Source organism: Mobula birostris, chromosome 29 (assembly GCF_030028105.1).
Source record: "Mobula birostris isolate sMobBir1 chromosome 29, sMobBir1.hap1, whole genome shotgun sequence".
Classification (NCBI taxonomy): Eukaryota; Metazoa; Chordata; class Chondrichthyes; order Myliobatiformes; family Myliobatidae; genus Mobula; species Mobula birostris.
In genome coordinates this window covers 18,163,189-18,185,196 of record NC_092398.1, presented here as the reverse complement: position 1 = coordinate 18,185,196, position 22,008 = coordinate 18,163,189, and the positions used below count along the sequence as shown (strand labels likewise).

General features: G+C 44.1%; 1 protein-coding gene across 1 annotated transcript in view; it reads right to left on the bottom strand.

The window, feature by feature from the left end:
* LOC140190025 (scavenger receptor cysteine-rich type 1 protein M130-like) overlaps positions 1-22,008 on the bottom strand; it is a 78,099-nt gene that overhangs the window by 26,162 nt on the left and 29,929 nt on the right. The window contains exons 12-13 of the mRNA XM_072246424.1: positions 8,775-9,068; positions 5,993-6,295 (exon numbers count right to left, since the gene is read on the bottom strand). Coding sequence (XP_072102525.1) covers positions 5,993-6,295; positions 8,775-9,068 — 597 coding nt within the window. The remainder of the gene's footprint in view (positions 1-5,992; positions 6,296-8,774; positions 9,069-22,008) is intronic.

The following is a 22,008-nucleotide window of genomic DNA, read 5'->3' as shown; positions in this document are numbered from 1 at the left end:
GGGATGGCTTCGGCCCTGAATCAGGAACACAACGCCCTCGAGAGCCGTATGTCCCCGAGACTGAACCCTGTTCCGGGGACCTAAGTAGGTGCCCGGCCTTCCTGTTACAATTATCCCTTCTCTTCGAGCTGCAGCCACGTACCTACACTTCCGATGAAACAAAGATTGCGTACATCATGGGGCTGCTATGAGGGGATGCCTTGGCTTGAACAACCGCGATATGACATAACCGACCAGAGCTTTGTTCCTCCTATCCTCCTTTGTATCTGAAATCAGGAAAGATATCGAACAATCCATTCGAGGTAAGGACGCCGCCAAACGGTTGCTTACTCTTCGACAGGCTTCTCGAAGTGTGACCAGGGTATTCCATTGAGTTCCGTACCTTAGCCGTAGACTCCTGGTGAAATGACGAGGCCCAACGGGAGGTGTTTCGACAGGTCCTCTCGAAAAAGATCAAGGATGAATTGGCCGCGAGGGACGACACGGACTTTCTGGACTCTGATCTCGCTAGCCATCCGATTAGACTATCGACTTCAGGAGCGTCAGAGAGAGAGAACCAGTCGCCCCGCTCCTCGGGGAAGCCCACAGTGGTCCGCCTAAAGCTGCCAAGATCAATGCGCATCCACCCATCTTTTCATGTGTCTCAATTAAATCCAGTTTCCGTCAGCCCCTTGTGCCCCCTATCTGAGGCTCACCCACCTGCCCGTATGATCGACAACCATACGGCATACACCGTCCGACGACTACCAGATGAGCGCTGTCGGGGCAGCTGTTTCCAATACCGGGTGGACTGGGAAGTGTACGGTCCAGAAGCGAATTCCTGGATCCCCCGCTCCTTCATCCTAGACCCTTCCCTCATCCAGCATTTTCATCGGGACCATCCTGACAGGCCTGCAGAATCGACCTGAGGCTCCCGTTCAGGGGCGGCGGGGGGGGGGAAGTACTTTCATGGTCCCTTCTGGCAATCCCCCACCTTTCCATTTATTTCAGCAATTGGGCTTCAAACACCTCATTTAATTTCCAATCATTCCCAAGTTCCACCACCTACACACACCTGCTTCCCGTCAGGAACTGCAGGATACAGACCCCGTGATCACAACAAGGAGCGGCCAGTTCGTTGGTCGACTCATGTATGAGTAACCTCGTTCCATGGATCTTAGGACTATCAGTTCTAAGTCTAGCATCGTTCCTGAATTCTCCACTAAAACCAAGGCTCCGGGTAACGACCCTCTTGGACACCTATTACGCTCGCTACGACCGTAACGCCTCCCGACTAGGCCTCCGCGCCCGTGTTCAGCACTTTGGTTCGTTCCACCGCCACATCCTTGCGACAGGGTCAGGATTTCGAGCTATGGTGACGTGACCATTACAGAAACTCAGAAGGCGCAGGGTAAGGAATGGCTACTACAATTTCCAGGCTTTAGATGGTTCAAAAAAAAACAGGGAGGGAGGTAAAAGAGGTGGGGGCGTGGCACTATAGATTAGAGATAGTGTCACGGTTGGAGAAAAGGAAGAAGTCATGGAGAGGTTGTCTACGGAATCTCTGTAGGTGGATGTTAGGAATGGGTTGGGGTCAATAACTCTACTACTGTGTGTTTTTATAGTAACAGGGACATCGAGGAGCAGATAGGGAGACAGATTCTGGAAAGGTGTAACAGTAACAGGGTTGTTTTGGTGGGGAGTTTAATTTCCCAAATATTGATTGGCATCTCCCTAGAGAGAGGGGATTACATGGAGTGGAGCTTGTTAGGTGTGTTTAGGAAGGTTTCGTCACACAATATGTAGACAAGCCGACAAGAGTAGAGGCGGTACTTGATATTGTGTTGGGAAATAAACCTGGTCAGGTGTCAAGTCTCTCAGTGGGAGATCATTTTGGAGATAGTGGTAATAGTTCTATCTATTTTACCATAGCATTGGAGGGGGAAGGGAACAGAAAAGTTAGTGAAACGTTTAATTGGAGTAAGAGCAAATATGAAGCTATCAGGCAGGAACTTGGTAGCATAAATTGGAAACAGATGTTCTCAGGGAAACGTACGGAAGAAATGTGGCAAATGTTCAGGGGATAGTTGCGTGGGGTTCTGCGTAGGTGCATTCCAAAGAGATAGGCAAAGGATGGTAGTGTACAGGGACCGTGGTGTAAAAAGGCTGTTGGAAATCTATTCAGGAAGTAAAGAAGAGCTTACGAAAGGAGCAAGAAACTAGGTAATGATAGAGATCTGGAAAATTATAAGGCTAGCAGAAAGGAACTTAAGAATGAAATTCGGTGAGTTACAAGCAGCCATGAGAAGGCTTGGCGGACAGCATTAAGGAAAACCCCAAGGCATTCTGCAAGTATATGAAGAACAAGAGGATAAGACGTGAGAAAATAGGACCAATTAAGTGTGACAGTGGAAAAGTGTTTATGGAACCAAAGGAGATAGCAGAGGTACTTAATGAATACTTTGCTTCAGTATTCTCTACGGAAAAGGATCTTGGTGATTGTACCGACGACTTGCAGCGGACTGAAAAGCTTGTGCATGAAGATATTAAGGAATAGGATAACTCGAACGTTTAGAAATCATCATGTTGGATAAGTCATCAGGACCGGACGGGATGCACCGCAGTCTACTGTAGGAAGCGAGGGAGCAGATTGGTGAGCCTCTGGCGTTAATCTTTACATCATCAATAAGGACAGAAGAGGTTTCGGAGGATTGGAGGGTGACAGATGCTGTTCCCTTATTCAAGAAAGGGAGTACGTAAGTTGCTGGAGAAGATCCTGAGAGTCTGGATTTATGAACATTTGGAGGAGCATAATATGATTAAGAATTTGTCAGCATGGCTTTGTGAAAGGAGGGTCGTGCCTTACGAGCCTGATTGAATTTTTAAAGAAGGTGACTAAACACATTGATGAAGGTAGAGCCGTAGATGTAGTGTATATAGATTTAGGCAAGGCATTTGATAAGTTACCCTGTGCAAGGCTTATTGAGTTACTCAGGAGGCATGGGATCCAAGAGGACATTGCTTTGTGGATCGAGAACTGGCTTACCCACAAAAAGCAAAGAGTGGTCGTAGACGGGTCATATTCTGCATGGAGGCCGGTGACCAGTGGTGTAGTATGCCTCAGCATTATGTTTTGGGAACCCCTACTCTTTGTGTTTTTTATAAATGTCCTGGATGAGGAAGTCGAGGGATGGGTTAGTGCATTTGCTGATGACACAAAGGCTGGGAGTGCTGTGGACAGTTTGGAGGGCTGTAAGAGGTTACAGCAGGACAATTACCGGATGCAAATCTGGGCACAGAAGTGGCAGATGGATTTCAACTTGGAGAGTTATGAGGAGGTTCATTTCGGTATGTCAAATATGATGTCAGTATATAGTATTAAAGGTAAGACTCTTGGCAGTGTGGAGGATCAGAGGGATCTTGGGGTCCGCCTCCATAGGACACTCAAAGCTGCTGAGCAGGTTGACTCTGTAGTTAAGAAGGTAGACGGTGCATTGGCATTCATCAGTCGTAGGATTGAGTTTAAAAGCTGAGAGGTAATGTTGCACTTATATAGGAACTTAGTCAGACGCCACTTACTGTAGTCTACTCAGTTGTGGTCGCCTCACTACAGGGAAGACGTGGAAACCATGTACAGAGTGCAGAGAAGATTTGCAAGGATATTGCCTGGATTGGGGAGCATGCCTTATGTGAATAGGTTGAATCTACTTGGCCTTTTCTCCTTGGAGCTACGGAAGATGAGTGGTCACTTGATAGAGTTGTACAGGATAATGAGAGGTATTGATCGTGTGGGTAGTCAGAGGCTTTTTCACAGGGCTGAAACGGCTAGCATGAGAGTGTATAGTTTTCAGGTGCTTGGAAGTTGGTATCGCGGTTATATCAGGAGTTAGTTTATTTACGCAGAGTCGTCAGTGCGTGGAATGGGCAGCCGGCGGCGGCAGTGGTGGAGGCGGAAATGATAGGGTCTTTTAAGAGACTCGTGGATGGGTACATGGAGCTTAGAAAAATAGAGGGCTATGGGTAAGGCTAGGTAGTTCTAAGTTTAGGACATATTCGGCACAGTTTTGTGGGCTGAAGACCTGTATTGTGTGGTAGGTTTTCCATGTGTCTATGTTTCTACGATAAATAAAGTGTCGTTGATCACCATTGTTGTTGATGATTGGCATGGACACCTTCAATAATTGGATTCGCCAAATGGAATTACGATTTGTAACCGTGAAGGTAATAGTGACCGATGGTCCAATAACGTATGTCGAGTCGGCGGGACTCTTAACAATGTATGGCTAAGGACAAGGTTCTGAAAAAAAGATAACGTAAGTATGTGTATCGTAAGTAAACTTTCTAAAATAAAGCAACTTAAATACGGGTAAGTTTAGTTGTTGTTGTTGTGTTAAAATACTGCATGAGAATTCATCCAGTTTTCCCGTCGTAGATTACCGCTCGGACTACCATTCTCCACCTCACATCTGTAGAACATTTCCAAAGTTTCCGATATCACAACTAATCTTCGCAAGCTTCTCGGGAAGACAAGGCTGCTTTAACCGTAATTGCACTTACTTATTGAGCCCAGGACAGATCCTCTGAAAGAATAACAGCGAAAAGTTTAAACTTCCTGACGCGCTCGACTTCTGATGGGGACTGTTTTTGGACCTCCGATTTCATCTTCCTAAAGTTAATAATCAGCACTTTGGTCTTGTTGACGTTGAGTTGTGGTGTTGTTGTTTTGGTAGCCCTCACCATGATTTTAAACTCCCTCGTCACTATCTATGATTCGACCAACGACTTTACTATCGTCAGTAAACATTTATATGGCATTATAACTGTGGTTAGCCACATATTCATTAGTATATATTTACTTTTATTTATTATTGAGAAACAGCGCAGAAGTAGCCATCCCACGCCTTCAAGCCACGCTGAGCATCAATCCCTCGATTTAATCCTAGCCAAATCACGGGATAATTAACAATGGGCAATTACCCTACAATTCCAGTGAGTCTTTGACCTGTCAGAGAGAACAGGAGCACTAGGAAAAACCCCACGTTGTGTCGGAGAGAACGTAGAAAATCGTTACAGTCAATGGCAGACATTCAACACTCCTCCCCTGCTCTGTAATGTAAAGTGTCTGCTAACCACTATAAAACGAGTCTTCCAACGGGCGAAGCACGCAACCTAGTGGTGACACTGTGCAGATGGATATGATGGAGAAGATGCGGTTACCAAACCGAATTCACTGAAATTTTTAGGGTCTTGAATTAAAGACTTTGGGTCCAAGATCGCAGCTCCCTGAAAATAACTACGCGAGTGCCAAAGAAGGAAATAAGCCTACCTCAACTTATTGGCAGAGGAACTGAGTTTAAGGGTTGTGAAATCATGTTATACTTCCATAAATCTCTAGGGAGACTGCATCCGGGATATTCCATTCAGTTATGATCGCACTATTATCGAAAGATTGGGGAGATTTTACGCGGGCTGGGGAAAGTCTGCAGCTGATATTTACCAGAAAACTGCCTGGATTAAAAGGCATGCACAGTCAGAGAGAATGGATAAAAATCTGTTGTTTTCTCTGGAGCGGCGGTGATTGAGGTGAGATCTCGTAACTAGTTATAAAAGTATGGTACTCATAAAGAGGATAGATTTGTCGAGGTTTGAAATATCTCATATCAGAGAGCTTGAATTTAAGGCAAGACGAGGAAGATTATAAGCATATGTATGTGGTCCGGACTTTGCGCAGAGAGTGTTGGATGCTGAAATACGCTGCATGGTTTTCGAGTGTGGGGATGGAACTAAATACGACAGAGGTGTTCTGGAGCCTTTGGGATTAGCACTTAATAGTGCAGGAAATGAAACAGTATGAATATTCTGTCGGCGAAAGGAATTAGTTTAGTTGAGCATTTGCTAACTGACTGAACTAGCTCGGTGGAACTCTGTTCCTGGTGCTGTATTAGACTTTGATCAATGTTCTAATACTACCAATCAGTGCATAAAATTGCATAACAGAAACCGAGACACTAACCTGTGACTATAACACGAACATGTCGGCTGTCAGGGGAAGGTATCCATCGACCAGATATTTGTGTAAGCAGAACGCAGGCGTAGACGCCAGCCATGTCTTTGCTCACATTTTTCATGATATAAGTGACATCTCGTCGGTGTTCTTGGTGTTCACTGCTGTTGATGAGAGGGGCGGTGTCTTTCGTTAACTGAAGCAGCCCAATTTCAACGGGATGTTCTGCAACGCAGGTTACGTTGACTGTTTCCCCTGGCAGAAACATCGAATAATCAGGACTCTTGTAGATTTTGGGACCAGGCGGAGCATCTGAAACGAGAGACATGCAGAAGAATTGCTATGAGTGTGCCTTCAAATATGCGAAAGGAGTATTCGCCCTCATCTGCTGCTGTATTAATTAATTAGTCAAAACACAATTTTAGACTGCATGTTCGATTACCGACTGAACAAAGAGCTTAAATTGAATTCACTATTTTTTTTATTGAGGAGTTGACGAAACATCACTTTCCCTTTGCTCTTATGCATCCCTTTGCTCTTACCTACGACATTAAAGGAGACATATGGTATTTGCATAATATCATCCTGAACCTGGTTATATGTGATCCATTCATAAATAGTTGTAAGTAAATAGTGAATTGAACGGTATGACAGACAGTTCCAGAGGTCTGGAGATTTGAATCCGTTTTCAATGGGATTCAGAAGAGTGAGAGGGACTTTGCATTTAACATTGAGAGGCCAGGAAAATTGTTGTCCCGCAGGCTAATAACCGCAGCAAATATCTGCATACGTGGCTGGTAGTGGTTTGATCGTTAAATATTATAAGCTGATGATAGAAAAATGATTGAATACTCGGAGATCTGAGTGCTTTGGGAACTGAATGTGGAAGCAGGTTTAAGCCAAGCATACAAGAAGCATGAGAGTATTCTAAAGTCTTATAAGTGTATCTGGACCTTTTAGCCAATTCCTTCTGGTATTTTTTTCACTTCTTGTGTGCTCCTCCTGTTCTTATCTTCCCATTATGTCGCAGCTTTTTAAATCTCTCGTTAGGGCGTATTTAAACTATCGGATTCGTTGTTTTAGGTTTTGGTTCGGCAGGATATTTCTCTCTCCTGTACTCGCTAAACTGAGAAGGCAGTGTTCTCCAGCTTTAAAATCAATGTTTCATTTCCTACCCTCGCATTTTTCCTCAAAGTGTTCTTGGCACATTTTGTTCCGCTTCGATGCAACATCAAATTATCAGTGGCCTATGGTGCTGATGATGGTGGCTTCTAAAAAGCTGGAAAATCCAACAGTCAGGCACCACGAAAGTCTTACTATCCCTGGGATATTACATCATAGTACACGAAAAGGTACAGTAGTAAAGATAATGAAATTTTCTCAATGTCAGAATGTACATGGGGAAGATGTGTGCAGAAAATATGTAACAACCGCAGGATGGCTGGGCGTATGTATTACCCGTTGTCATAGCGTCTACATTTTGTTTTGAGAACCTACTGGAGATCAATAATACCCAGCTGACCTGTGATCATTCTTTGAACAACAACACACATCAAAGTTGCTAGTGAATGCTGCCTGGCCTGCTGCGTTCACCAGCAACTTTGATATGTGTTGCTTGAATTTCCAGCATCTGCAGAATTTCTCGTGTTTGCATTATTTGAACAGATTGGCTTGCGGAAGAACGCAGCCGTCTAAGGGATCAGGTGTAGTTTCCTTCGCTGTTGGGATTCAAGTTGCTAATTCGATAGGCGAAATAATGTTGGTCGTTGGTACTGTTCATGATTTATATGGAATCCTTCAATAACTGAAACTGCCCAGTAGAGACATCACGTGTCGTTACGTAGGTAATGTTGACGGATTCTCCATTAATGTTGACGGATTCACCCTGGACCCCCATCAATTTGCCTACCGCACCAACAGGTCAACAGATGACACCATCTCCACTGCAGTTCACTCTGCCCTGACCCACCTGGACAGCCCTAACTCTTTCGTCAGAATGCTGGTCATTGACTTCAGTTCGACATTCGATACTGTGATCTCCTCCAAGCTGATTGCCAAACTTCGCCAGCTTGGTATCAGCTCATCCCTCTGCAATTGGACCTTGGATTTTCCGACTAACAGACCCCAATCAGTTAAGTTAGATAACCTCTCCTCCTCAAGGCTGTGGGCTGAGCACTCTTCTGTACTTCCTTTTCAGCTATAACTACGTTGCTGTACATGGTTCTAACTTCATAATCAAGTTCGCAGACGACACCACGGTGGTTGGCCTGATCAGAGCAGATAACGAGACGGCCTACAGGGACGAGGTCCAGCACCAGGCCGCGTGGTGTGCCGACAAAAACCCGGCCCTTAACACCCAGAAGACCAAGGAGATCATTGTGGACTTCATGCATGCTAGGAGCCACCGTCACGTCCCCATCTACATCAACGGAGCTGTAGAGGAGCGTGTATCAAGCTTCAAATTCCTTGGTGTCCACATTTCCGAGGATCTCACCTGGTACCTGAACTCCTCCACCCTGGTCAAAAAGGCGCAACAGCGTTTTTATTTCCTGCGGAGCATCAGTAGGGATACCCAATTAACCTACCAACGGGGTCGATTTTGGACTGCAAATGAAACCAGAACGCCCGGAGGGAACACATGCCGTCAAGTGGAGAACGTAACCTCCTTAAAGAAAATGATTGGTTACAGGTATCGTAGTACCTTGCCATTCTTTTCAGATGATTATGGTATTAAATGCGCTGATTTGTTTACGTTATACTATGTACTACATTCCCGGTATGTCAAACTGACCTGTGACAAGTACGCTAACAGGATAGCTGGCAGGTGAATGGATCCATCGACCGGAGATCTGCGAGAACATGACGCACGTATAGTTGCCTGCTTTGGACTGGGTCATGTTTCCAATATCATAGGTGAACTGCCTTTGGTTTGTTGTGCTGTTGATGAGAGTGACGGAGTCTTTCATCAACTGAAACTGACCAACTGTATTAGGGCGTGAAGCAGTGCAGACAATAGTGATGCGTTCACCTTGCACATACACTGGATATTCCGGAGTGATGGAGATTTGCGGTTGCGGCGAAAGCTCTGAAATAGAGAATCAAGAGAAACATTGACAACAATCATAATGTTAAAGGATAAATACGTAATAACACAATTTAACTCTCCCAAATGTACAATAAATCGTTATAAACATCGCATCGTTCCACATTGCTCTGCAATTAATTCTTAGTCTCCATATATCTAACTAAATTCTAGATTTTTACTCGTTGTGGACAAAAAAAGTATACTGCATGTAAGGGTGACTGTTTCATTTCGGTTCAAGTATGCTGCCTCTATTCCGAGAGACTTAACATCTGACAGTTAGTAATGAACTATTCAAAATACTGGAAATATTATGTATGCTGTCGTATGCGGGAATTCATAGTGGAAGAATACAGCGGGTATCAGTGCAGAGAAAAAAAATCTTTGATTTGCAGTTGTACTGGCATTGCTTCGTTTATATACATAGTGATATCTGATCAACTTTCAATAAATTGGATCCATATTATTAGCACATAACATGTATAGAACCATGAAAAAATGGGGTGGGGTTTAAAAAAGTGCAAACCAACATTATTGACGTATTGTAGTGTTCCAATTCAATGGACAAGATTCATATTTAGGCTCAGCATATTTATCCAAAATTAATAGACAGTATAAAAATAAAAGAGAAGAAGTATAACATAGCAAAGACGAGTGGGCAGCCGGAGGATTGGGAAACTTTTAAAGAGCAACAGAAGATAACTAAAAAGGCAATACACGGAGAAAAAATGGGGTACAAAGGTAATCTAGCCAAGAATATAAAGGAGGATAGTAAAAGCTTCTTTGGGTATGTGAAAAGGAAAAAAAAAAATAGCTAAGACCAAAATTGGGCCCTTGAAGACAGAAGCGGGTGAACTTATTATGGGGAACAAGGAAATAGCAGACGAGTTGAACAGGTACTTTGGATCTGTCTTCACTAGGGAAGACACAAACAATCTCCCAGATGTAATAGTTGCCAAAAGACCTAGGATAATGGATGAATTGAAGGAAATTTGTATTAGGCAGGAAATGGTGTTGGATAGGCTGTTGGCTCTGAAAGTTGATAAGTCCCTGGGACCTGATGGTCTGTATCCCAGGGTACTTAAGGAGGTGGCTTTAGAAATCGTAGACGCATTGGTAATCATTTTCCAATGTTCTATCGATTCAGGATCAGTCCTTGTGGATTGGAGGGTGGCTAATGTTGTCCCTGTCTTCAAGAAGGGAGAAAGAGAGAAAACAGGGAATTATAGACCGGTTACCCTGACGTCGGTGGTGGAGAAGATGCTGGAGTCAATTATAAAAGATGAAATTACGGCACATCTGGATAGTAGTAACAGGATTGGTCCGAGTCAGCATGGATTTACCAAGGGGAAATCGTGCTTGACTAATCTTCTGAAATTTTTTGAGAATGTAACTATGAAAATGGACAGAGGTGAGCCAGTGTATGTTGTGTACTTGAACTTTCAGAAAGCCTTTGATAAAGTCCCGCATAGGAGATTAGTGGGCAAAACTAGGGCACATGGCATTGAGGGCAGAGTATTGACATGGACTGAAAATTGGCTGAGTGACATAAAACAAAGAGTAGCGATTAACGGGTCCCTTTCGGAATGGCAGACGGTGACCAGTGGGGTACCGCAGGCGTCAGTGCTGGGACCGCAGCTGTTTACAATATATATTAATGATTTTTATGAGGGAATTAAAAGTGACATTAGCAAATTTGCCGATGACACAAAGCTGGGTGGCAGTGTGAAATGTGAGGAGGATGTTATCGGAATGCAGGGTGTCTTGGACAGGCTGGGTGAGTGGGAAAATGCATGGCAGATGCAGTTTAATGTGGATACATGTGAGGTTATCCGCTTTAGTGGTAAGAACGAGAAGGCAGATTGTTATCTAAATGGAGTCAAGTCAGGAAAAGGGGAAGCACAACGAGATCTCGGTGTTCTTGTACATCAGTCACTGAAAGCAAGCATGCTAGTACAGCAGGCAGTGAAGAAATCAAATGGCATGCTGGCCTTCATAACAAGGGGAATTGAGTATGAGAGCAAAGAGGTCCTTCTACAGCTGTACGGGGCCCTATGGGACCACACTACCAAATTTTGGTCTCCAAATTTGAGGAAGTACATTCTTGCTATTGAGGGAGTGCAGCGTGGGTTCACAAGGTTAATTCCCAGGATGGCGGGACTGTCATATGTCGAAAGATTGGAGCGACTGGGCTTGTATACTCTGGAATTTAGAAGGCTGAGAGGGGATCTTATTGAAACATATAAGATTATTAAGGAATTAGACACGCTGGAGGCAGGAAGCATGTTCCCGCTGATGGGTGAGTCCAGAACCAGAGGCGACAATTTAAGAATAAGGGGTAAATAAGGGCCATTTAGAACGGAGTTGAGGATAAACTTTTTCACCCAGAGAGTGGTGGATATACGGAATGCTCTGTCCCAGAAGGCTGTGGAGATCAAATCTCTGGATGCTTTCAAAAACGAGATGGATAGAGCTCTTAAAGATAGCGGAATCAAAGGTTATAGGGATAAGGCAGGAACTGGATACTGATTGTGGATTATCAGGCATGATCACAGTGAATGGCGGTGCTGGCGAGAAGGGCCGAATGGCCTACTCCTGCACCTATTGTCTCTTGTAATGGGCGTAATTATTTATCGGGGTTTCCCCTCAGTTTTAACGCGTGCACTCGTTGCAGCCCTTTGGAGAAATCTTATTACGACACGCACCCAACTGCGCCAGCTTCCGTGTTTAGACTCCCAGGAGTATGGATAGCCGGTGCTGCTTCTTTAAAGGTTCAACACTGTCCCGATTAGTGGTAATAATATTTTGGGCGCCAAGATCTGAGTATTTAAGGAGCACTTGAACCGAGGTTGGGTGTTCTATCGTAATTCCTACTGGTAATTTCGTCTAGTGTTTGATTGTTGCTCGGTTCTCGATCCAGTTTGATACCGTTTCTGGATTCTTGCTTCGGATACTACGGCATTTGGATTCACGTCATCCTCGTCAAGGACTCTGTCCTCGAACTGCAGCATATGTATATCATCGCAGCAGAAATGATGATCAAATCAACTAATTCTCAAGATGATCGGACAAAAGTAAAGCCGGCGGGGTGAGTTCCAGACATTAGACATTAGGATGCAGAAGAAAACCGGGTTGCAACTGCTGCACTCAAAGCCTATATCTCATTGCAAAGAATATAAGAAATTCACTGAATGGTCTTGTTGCACTTTAATTTTTTTTTTTTTTTTTGCGTCTGATATTGTGGACATCACTGTTTCATGGCTGAAATTGGAAGGCGGATGTCCAAGGTTACACTTTTTATCGAAAAGATAGGAACATAGAGGAGAGGGTGACGTGGCTCTGCAGTAAATGAATGGTATGCAATGCTGATAAAGATATGACATAGGATAGGAAGATTTTAAATCCTTGTCGGTTGAGTAATGAAAGGACCCTTGATGCAGTACATGCAGCTCTCCAAACAATACTGGGATGTAGGCTGTAGAATACAACGGAAGTAGAAAAGCCGTGTCAAAAGGGCAATGTTATGATAGTCATGGGAGATCTTAACATGCAGGTAGATTAGGAAAATTTGGTTGTTAATAGATCTCGAGAGAATCAGTTTGTCGAGTGCAGCAGGACGTCAACATATTTGGTGTATGGGCACGGAAGCGGCAAAAGAAATACAATGTTGGAAGGTGTATTAGTAGAAGTAAACTGCAGGTGGCACAATGGGGTGCTGGGAACGAACCCAAATGCGAGACACAGACACTGAAGTACGAGGAACAGGACTTGACTAGAGTAGGGGCTTGACAGGATACAGACAGGATCAGGTTCAAGAACGCAGATTTGGGCTAGGGAAAGCAAGACCAAGACTAGAAACCATGGACTAGGAGACAAGGCCTCGTCTCCAAGCCCGAGACTGGACAAGGACCCAGAACCTAGGTCATGTCTCAGGCTCGGACCCCAGAACCAGGCAAAGACATGACATGGCTTCAGGACAAGACGCGGCTGGGGTCTAGAGGCCTGAGCTTGGAGACAGGCTGGGGTCTTGGTCTTCAGGTTTGAGCTTGGAGACAGGCTGGGGTCTACAGGCTTGGGTTCTTGGAGCTTCGTTTGGTTCTTGGAGCTTGGCTTGGAATCCTCGAGGCCTGGGTTCTTGGAGCTTGGCTTGGGATTTTGAGGTTGGCTGCCGGCTGGGGTCATAGAACATAGAACATAGAATAGTACAGCACAGTACAGGCCCTTCGGTCTACAATATTGTGCCGACTCTCATACCCTGCCTCCCATATAAGCCGCCACCTTAAATTCCTCCATATACTTGGCTAGTAGTCTCTTAAACTTCACTAGTGTATCTGCCTCCACCACTGACTCAGGTAGTGCATTCCACGCACCAACCACTCTCTGAGTCAAAAACCTTCCTCTAATATCCCTCTTGAACTTCCCACCCTTACGTTAAAGCATGTCCTCTTGTATTGAGCAGTGGTGCCCTGGGGAAGAGGGGCTGGCTATCCACCCTATCTATTCCTCTTATTATCTTGTACACCTCTATCATGTCTCCTCTCATCCTCCTTCTCTCCAAAGAGTAAAGCCCTAGCTCCCTTAATCTCTGATCATAATCCATACTCTCTAAAGCAGGCAGCATCCTGGTAAATCTCCTCTGTACGCTTTCCAATGCTTCCACATCCTTACTATAGTGAGGTGACCAGAACTGGACACAATGCTCCAAGTGTGGCCTAACCAGAGTTTTACAGATCTGCATCATTACATCGCAACGCTTAAACTTTATCCCTCCACTTACAAAAGCTAACACCCCAGAAGCTTTCTTAACTACCCTATCCACCTGTGAGGCAGCTTTCAGGGATCTGTGAACATCCCCAGATCCCTCTGCTCCTTCACACTACCAAGCATCCTGCCATTTACTTTGTACTCTGCCTTGGAGTTTGTCCTTCCAAAGTGTACCACCTCACACTTCTCCGGGTTGAACCCCATCTGCCACTTCTCCGGGTTGAACCCCATCTGCCACTTCTCAGCCCACTTCTGCATTCTATAAATGTCTCTCTGCAATCTTTGACAATCCTCTACACTATCTACAACACCACCAACCTTTGTGTCGTCTGCAAACTTGCCAACCCACCCTTCTACCACCACATCCAGGCCGTTAATAAAAATCACGAAAAGTTGAGGTCCCAGAACAGATCCTTGTGGGACACCACTGGTCACAATCGTCCAATCTGAATGTACTCCCTCCACCACGACCCTCTGCATTCTGCAGGCAAGCCAACTCTGAATCCAACTGGCCAAACTTCCCTGGATCCCATGCCTTCTGATTTTCTGAATAAGCCTACCGTGTGGAACCTTGTCAAATGCCTTATTAAAATCCATATAGATCACATCCACTGCACTACCCTCATCTATATGCCTGGTCACCTCCTCAAAGAACTCTATCAGGCTTGTTAGACACGATCTGTCCTTCACAAAGCCATGCTGACTGTCCCTGATCAGACCATGATTCTCTAAATGCCCAGAGATCCTATCACTAAGAATCTTTTCCAACAGCTTTCCCACCACAGACGTAAGGCTCACTGTTCTATAATTACCCGGACTATCCCTACGAACTTTTTTGAACAAGGGGATGACATTCGCCTCCCTCCAATCCCCTGGTAGCATTCCCGTGGACAACGAGGACATAAAGATCCTAGCCAGAGGCTCAGCAATCTCTTCCCTCGCCTCATGGAGCAGCCTGGGAAATATTCCGTCAGGCCCCGGGGACTTATCTGTCCTAATGTATTTTAGCAACTCCAACACCTCCTCTCCCTTAATATCAACATGCTCCAGAAAATCAACCACACTCATATCGTCCTAACCATCATCAAGTTCCCTCTCATTGGTGAATACCGAAGAGAAGTATTCATTGAGGATCTCGCTCACTTCCACAGCCTCCAATCACATCTTCCCACCTTCATCTCTAATCGGTCCTACCTTCACGCCTGCCATCCTATTTTCTGTTCACATAATTGAAGAATGCCTTGGGGTTTTCCTTTATCCTATTCGTCAAGGCCTTCTCGTACCTCTTTCTTGGTCTTTTCAGCTACTTCTTAAGCTCCTTTCTTGCTTCCCTATATTCCTCAATAGACCCATCTGATCCTTGCTTCCTAATCCTCATGTATGCTGCCTTCTTCCACCTGACTAGATTTTCTACCTCACTTGTCACACATGGTTCCTTCACCCTACCATTCTTTATCTTCCTCACCGGGACAAGTTTATCCCTAACAGATCCCTGCAAGAGATCTCTAAACATCGACCACATGTCCATAGTACATTTCCCTGCAAAAACATCGTACAAATTCACACCCGCAAGTTCGAGCCTTACAGCCTCAAAATTTTCCCATCCCCAATTAAAAATTTTCCTGTCCTCTCTGATTCCATCCTTTTCCATGATAATGCTAAAGGCCAGGGAGCGGTGGTCACTGTTCCCCAGATGCTCACTCGCTGAGAGATCTGTGACCTGACCCGGTTCATTACCAAGTACTAGATCTAGTATGACATTCCCCCTAATCGGCCTGTCCACATACTGTGACAGGAATCCGTCGTGGACACACTTAACAAACTCTGCCCCATCTAAACCTTTGGAAATAATCAGGTGCTAATCAATATCAGGGAATTAAAAGTCACCCATATAACAACCCTGTTATTTTTCCACCTTTCCAAAATCTGTCTCCCAATCTGCTCCTCTGTATCTCTGCTGCTACAGGTGGCCTATAGATTACCCCCAATAGAGTAACTGCTCCCTTCCTATTCCTGACTTCCTCCCATACTGACTCAAATGAGTCTTCTGCTACATTACCCACCCTTTCTGTAGCTGTAACAGTATCCCTGACCAGTAATGCCACCCTTCCTCCCCTTTTTCCGTCCTCTTTATCCCTTTTAAAGCACTGAACTCCTGGAATATTGAGAATCCATTCCTGGCCTGGTGCCAGCCAAGTCTCTGTAATGACCACTACATCATAATTCCATGTATATATCCAAGCTCTCAGTTCATCGCCTTTGTTCCTGATGCTTCTTGCATTGAGATACACACATTTCAACCCTTCTACCTTACTGTCTTTGCACCGTTTATTCTGCTTCTCTTTCCTCAAAGTCTCTCTAATTGTTAGATCTGGCTTTACTCCATGCACTTCTTTCACTGCTCTATCGCTCTGGGATCTTGAGTCTCGGGTACTTCGAGGCTTGGATATGGACTCTAAGCCAGAGACTGGGCAAGGACCCAGAACCTGGGACTTGACTCGGGCTCGGACTCCAGATCTAGGCGAGGACAAGACGAGGCTACAGGGCTGGACATGGCTTGGGTGAGGAACTCCTGGGTAGGGCGAGGCACAAGGACTGGTAAAGGTACATGGACAGGATTCGGATAGGACTGGACTAGGCACGGCTGGACGAGAGCCTTCAGAAGCACGGAGCCTTGGACTAGAAGAGACAGGTGCACGGAACACAGAGCCGGGACCCTTCCTTGGGAACAGGACGTAGAGCCAGGACTCATACACAGATCACTGAACATGAGGAGACGGATCCCAACGCAAGGTGGCGGCAAACGGCCGGACCCACCGAGCGAAGGCGTGGACACCAAGAGACAGTTCAACACTACAAAAGACAGTTCTTTATCTAAACCTAACAAGGCTCCTCTCTTGCTCTGGCGGTAACACTTCAGTGGTACAGGGAGGGTATACAGGCGGGGTATCCAGGCAAGGTGAGCAAGCAGGGTGTAAAGCGAGGTATCCAGGCCGGGAGTCAGGTGAGGTATATAGGCAGAGAGTCAGGCGAGGGGGGAAAAGTGAGCAAGGGGAACAGAACAGTCCAGCGGGGAATCCCTGGTTTGCAGAGGTATTCATGTCTCAGCCCCATGACGAGAAACATGTGCCCACAACAGAAACTGGGGAAAACCAGAAACCTCGGAACAACGAACCATGGACCGGACCGTGAACCGGAACACGGATTTCACGGACCAGACTCCGGACTATGACAGCAGACCATTTCTGAACAGGAAAAAATCCAAAACTCTGAGCTGCAAACGGATTGGGAGTTCGTTTACAGAGCACCCTAAAAGTTTATATGCAGCTTATTCAAACGTCGACTTTTCCTTAACTTCCATTGATTCTTTCTGACCTCATGAGTTTCTCCGGTGTTGTGTGTTGCTATGGCTCTCCGTTATTGGATGACCTTTGCTTTGTGTTTACATTTAAGAAAGTGAGTTCCGACGTGATCCCGATAAAACTGAAGAAATGCGGTTAACGAATAATTACAATTTCATGTATTGCATACAGGTTTATACCGGTCATTCCTGATATTTTCTGATCCGATGCACCCAAGACTATATCAGTCTGGAATATTCACCTATATGTGCAACCAGCTAAGATATAAACGTTGCCAAATGAAACACGTCAGCAGTTTAAGCGACAGAACAAATGTTAATTAACTAGTGCCTGCCTCAACAATGTCATCGATCAGTACATAAATTCACATAGTTTTTCCCACAGCAACTGGAAGTGGGTGGGTTATTTTTTTAAATATTGCCTCTTCCTTATTCCCGATAGAGACATAGAAGGACTAATCACTGTGGAAGGCACTAGCAGTGTTCCAGATTTTGAACTGCGTGAATGAAGAGAAATGAATGCAGTTTCTATTACAAAGAAGAAGGTGCTCAAATAGTTGAAAATCCTAAGGAAAAATTACTCATCCTTAACAGGTGAACTGCACTGTAGGCTCCAGAAAGAGGTAGTAGAAGAGACTATGAAGGAACTAGTAATGATTTTTCCAACAAAAACAAATTGGACTCCGGCATGGTGCAAGAGAACTGGAAAATTGCAATTGTCACTCCACTCCTTATCAAAGGAGAAAGGCAGCAGAAAGGAAATTATAGACCAGTTATCCTGACCTCAGTGTTTCTGAAGATGTTGGAGTCAATTGTTGACAGAGGGGTTATGGACTACTTGGTGACACAGGACAAGATAGGACAAAGTCAGCATGGTTGCCTTTAGGGTAAGTCATATCTGGTGAACGTATCGGAATCCTATGAGGCGATAGCAAATAGAATAGATAAAGCAGGTGCAATTTGTGTTGTATATTTGACCTATCAGAACGACTTTGACAAGGTTCCATGCATGAGCCTGCTTACCAAGATAAGATCCCGTGTTAATAAGGTAAAGTTACTGTCAAAGTTAGAGCATGCCTGATTGGTAGGAGGCAGTGACTGCGATTCAAAGAATGCTTTTATCTGGTTGGCTGCAGTGACTAGTGGTATTCCGTAGCTGTCGATGTCGGGACCACTTCGATTTATTCAATATATCAATGATTGCAAAATGGAAAAGATAGTTTTGTTGTCAAGCTTGCAGATAATACGAAGCGGGATGGAGGGCTAGATAGGGCTGGTAGACTGCAGAAGGACAAAGAGAAATTAGATGTATGGGCGAAAAAGTGGCAAATAAACAAAATGTTGGACAATGTATTGTCATGCACGTTGTTAATAGAAATAAATGTGTAGACTATTTTCTGAACGGGGAAAAATCCAAAATTCTGAGATGCAAACGGACTTGGGAGCTCTTGTGCGGAACACCCTAAAGGTTTACTTACAGGTTGAGTCGATGGTTAGGGAGGGTAATGGGATATTTGCATTCGTTTCAAGAGGTCTAGAATACTAAAACAGGAATATGATGCTGAGGCTTTATAAGGTACTGGGAAGGCCTCACCCTGAGTGCTGTTTACAGTTTTGGGCTCGTCATTTGAGGATAGATGTGCTGGCACTGGAGAGAGTTCAGATGAAGTTCACAAGAAAAGTTCTGGGAATGACAGGGTTATCATACGCAGAACATTTGGTGGCTCTGGATTGGTACTGAAATTCAGAAGGATGAAGGGAAATCTAATATATGTTGAAAAGCACAGACAGAGAACGGGGCGACTTCCGGGTCATCAAGGGAATGGCCGCGTAAGGAAAAGGTCTCTCGACAAAAAAGAAGGTAAACTGCCCCATAATCGAATTTAGACAAATATTTAATATTGCATAACTATATTAATAAAAGGGGCAAGGATGATGTCTAAGAACAAGATTAAAAAGTCCGTTCCGGAGGCTGATAAACATAAAGAGACGCAGCAAGGCGACGGGCCTAGCTCCCCCACGGCAAGCCAGGACGGAGATAAAGAGGGGGATTCGGTGACTCTGTCCTTGATTCTCGGAGAGATTCGCGAGTTCCGACAAGATAACAGCAAACAGCTGGAAGATATTAAAGGAGAAATAGTAAAAACTAACTCGCGGATAGATGAAGCCGAAGCGAGGATTGTTGGAATTGAAGAGAAGCTACAAAACTCAGAGGAGGTGATAGCAGAAATGTTGAAGCTGCTAGACCAGCTCCAGTGGAAATTAATAGATCAAGAAGGCCGCTCGAGAAGGGAAAATGTGAGGATTTACGGAGTTCCCGAAGGAACTGAAGGTAAACCCGGATTGATGATTCCCTTCGTGGAGAAGCTACTTAGAGAGAACCTTGATATACCGGCCGCAAAAGACCTGCAGATAGAAAGAGCTCACCGCGCGTTGGCACCACAGCCTCCAGCAGGCGCCCAGCCCAAATCGATTCTGGTCAGATTTCTCAGTTACAGAACGAAGGAAGAGGTGCTTAAAACGGCATGGCAAAAGGAAGGTTTCATGTGGAACAACTGTAAAATCAGTTTAGACCACGACTACGAACCGGGGATTCTTGCCAGACGGAAGGAATATATGGAAACACGGAGAGTCCTGAAGGAAAACAACATCAGATTCCAGACCCTGTATCCAGCTCGGCTGAGAGTCTTTTACGACGAAGGGACAAAAACTTACGCTACGGTGGAGGAGGGAACATTGGACCTGGCGGACCGGGGACTACCTATTAAAGTTATCACTCAACCGGAGTCGCTACTGGAGAGGATTCGGCAGAAGTCGTGGCAGTTAGTGGGGCGAGGACGCTCCACTCGAACCAGAGTGTCAAACTACAAGGAAAAGCTGCAAATATTCAGACGCGAATGTACAGAGAACATAGATTAATTAAGAGAAATGACTGAAAAGAGTAAATCGGACTTAAAGGTAAAATGAAAACTGGTAACTGAAAATAAACTAGACGGAATAACTTGAATGATAGCAATATGGTCGAGACATAAATAGGAGAAAATTCTCTATGATTATTCAAACTGCTGAGAGCCCTCTAACACAGGGTGAAGATAGAGGTTACCCCTCTGAACTAAGGCGGGTCGGTGCTCAGGCCTCACTGTGGGAAGTCGGGAAAAATTTTCAAATGTTACACGTTCAAAAATGTCTAGGGTGTGGTTATATGTCTTGGTTTACTGTTGAGAAGGAATTGCTTACTGTTTGGTTAGAAAAGGAGAGTGTTTTTTTTCTACTAGAGAAAAATGCAAACTGAATTGGTAAAAATAATTTCCTATAATGTTAATGGGGTTTTCAATCCAATTAAAATAAATAAGATTATGTCTAAATTGAAAAAAGAGAGGGCACAAATAGCTTTCCTCCAGGAAACACATATGAGCCAATCTGAACATGGAAAATTAAAAAGAATGGGCTTTAAGCATGTATTTTATTCATCATATAAATTGAGTCACAAAAGAGGGGTAGCTACTTTAATACCAAGTACTCTTAATTATGAACATATTTCAGAGACTAGAGACAAAGAAGGACGGTTCGTAAAAATCACAGGAAGAATAGAAGGTACAGAAATAACATTGTTGAATGTTTATGCTCCTCCAGGTTGTGAATGGTCATTTTATAGACACATTTTTGACCTAATGGTCAGTTCTCAAGGGGTAGTAATTTGTGGAGGGGATTTTAATATTAGATTAAATCCTATATTAGATTCTTCAAGAATAGTTACTCAGAATAAACCTCTGACTCGGAAAGTGAATTCATTGATGGAGGAGTTGGGAATTATAGATGTCTGGAGGGAATTACACCCTACTAGTAAAGATTATACATATTACTCTTTCCCTCATTCAGCCTATTCAAGGATAGACTATTTCTTTATCTTTAATACAGATAGACTCAGGATAAAAAACTGTAATATTGCAACAATTGATCTGTCGGATCATAGCCCAGTCCCTATGTCTCTAATCCTGGAAAGGAAAATGAGGAAAACAGTATGGAGGCTAAACTCACATATACTCAATAACCCGAAAGTAATGGAGAGATTAAGGGGAGAAATCAAAGAATATCTAGACCTTAATGACACGGGAGAAACATCACCAGTGATCTTATGGGATACATTGAAAGCTGTACTGAGAGGGAAAATTATTTCCATTACCACTCACATGAAAAAAATCAATGCACAAAAATTAGCAGACCTTCAAGGAAAATTAAAACAACTTCAAGCTGTAGATAGCAACAAAAGTAATTCAAATCGAAAACAGGAAATTAGGAAATTGCAAAGTGAAATTGACGATATTTATACGTTGGAAACTCAAAGAAATTTTCTTTACCTGAGACAAAAGAATTATGAAGTAGGAGGTAAATCAGCTAGATTATTAGCATATAAATGACGAAAACAACAAGCAGACAATACAATTCATAAAATAAAGAATCCAAAGACAAAGCTTGTGGAGAGTACAATAGGGAAAATTCAAGAGAGTTTTGAAACATATTATCGAGAGCTGTACTCCCAACCCGGGGCCCCCAATGAGCCCTATATAGACAGTATATTGAATTTTTTAGATCTACCTACACTTACAGATTTACAAAATGAAAGTTTATTAGAACCAGTAACTGTCAAAGAACTGAACGTGGCCATCTCTAGGTTAAAGGCTCGAAAGTCCTCGGGTTCTGATGGGTTTACCTCAGAGTGGTACAAGTCCCTGAAGACACAGTTAGCCCCATTACTACTTAACACCTTTAATTGGATCTTGCAGAGAGGAGAAACTCCACCTTCCTGGAGAGAAGCGA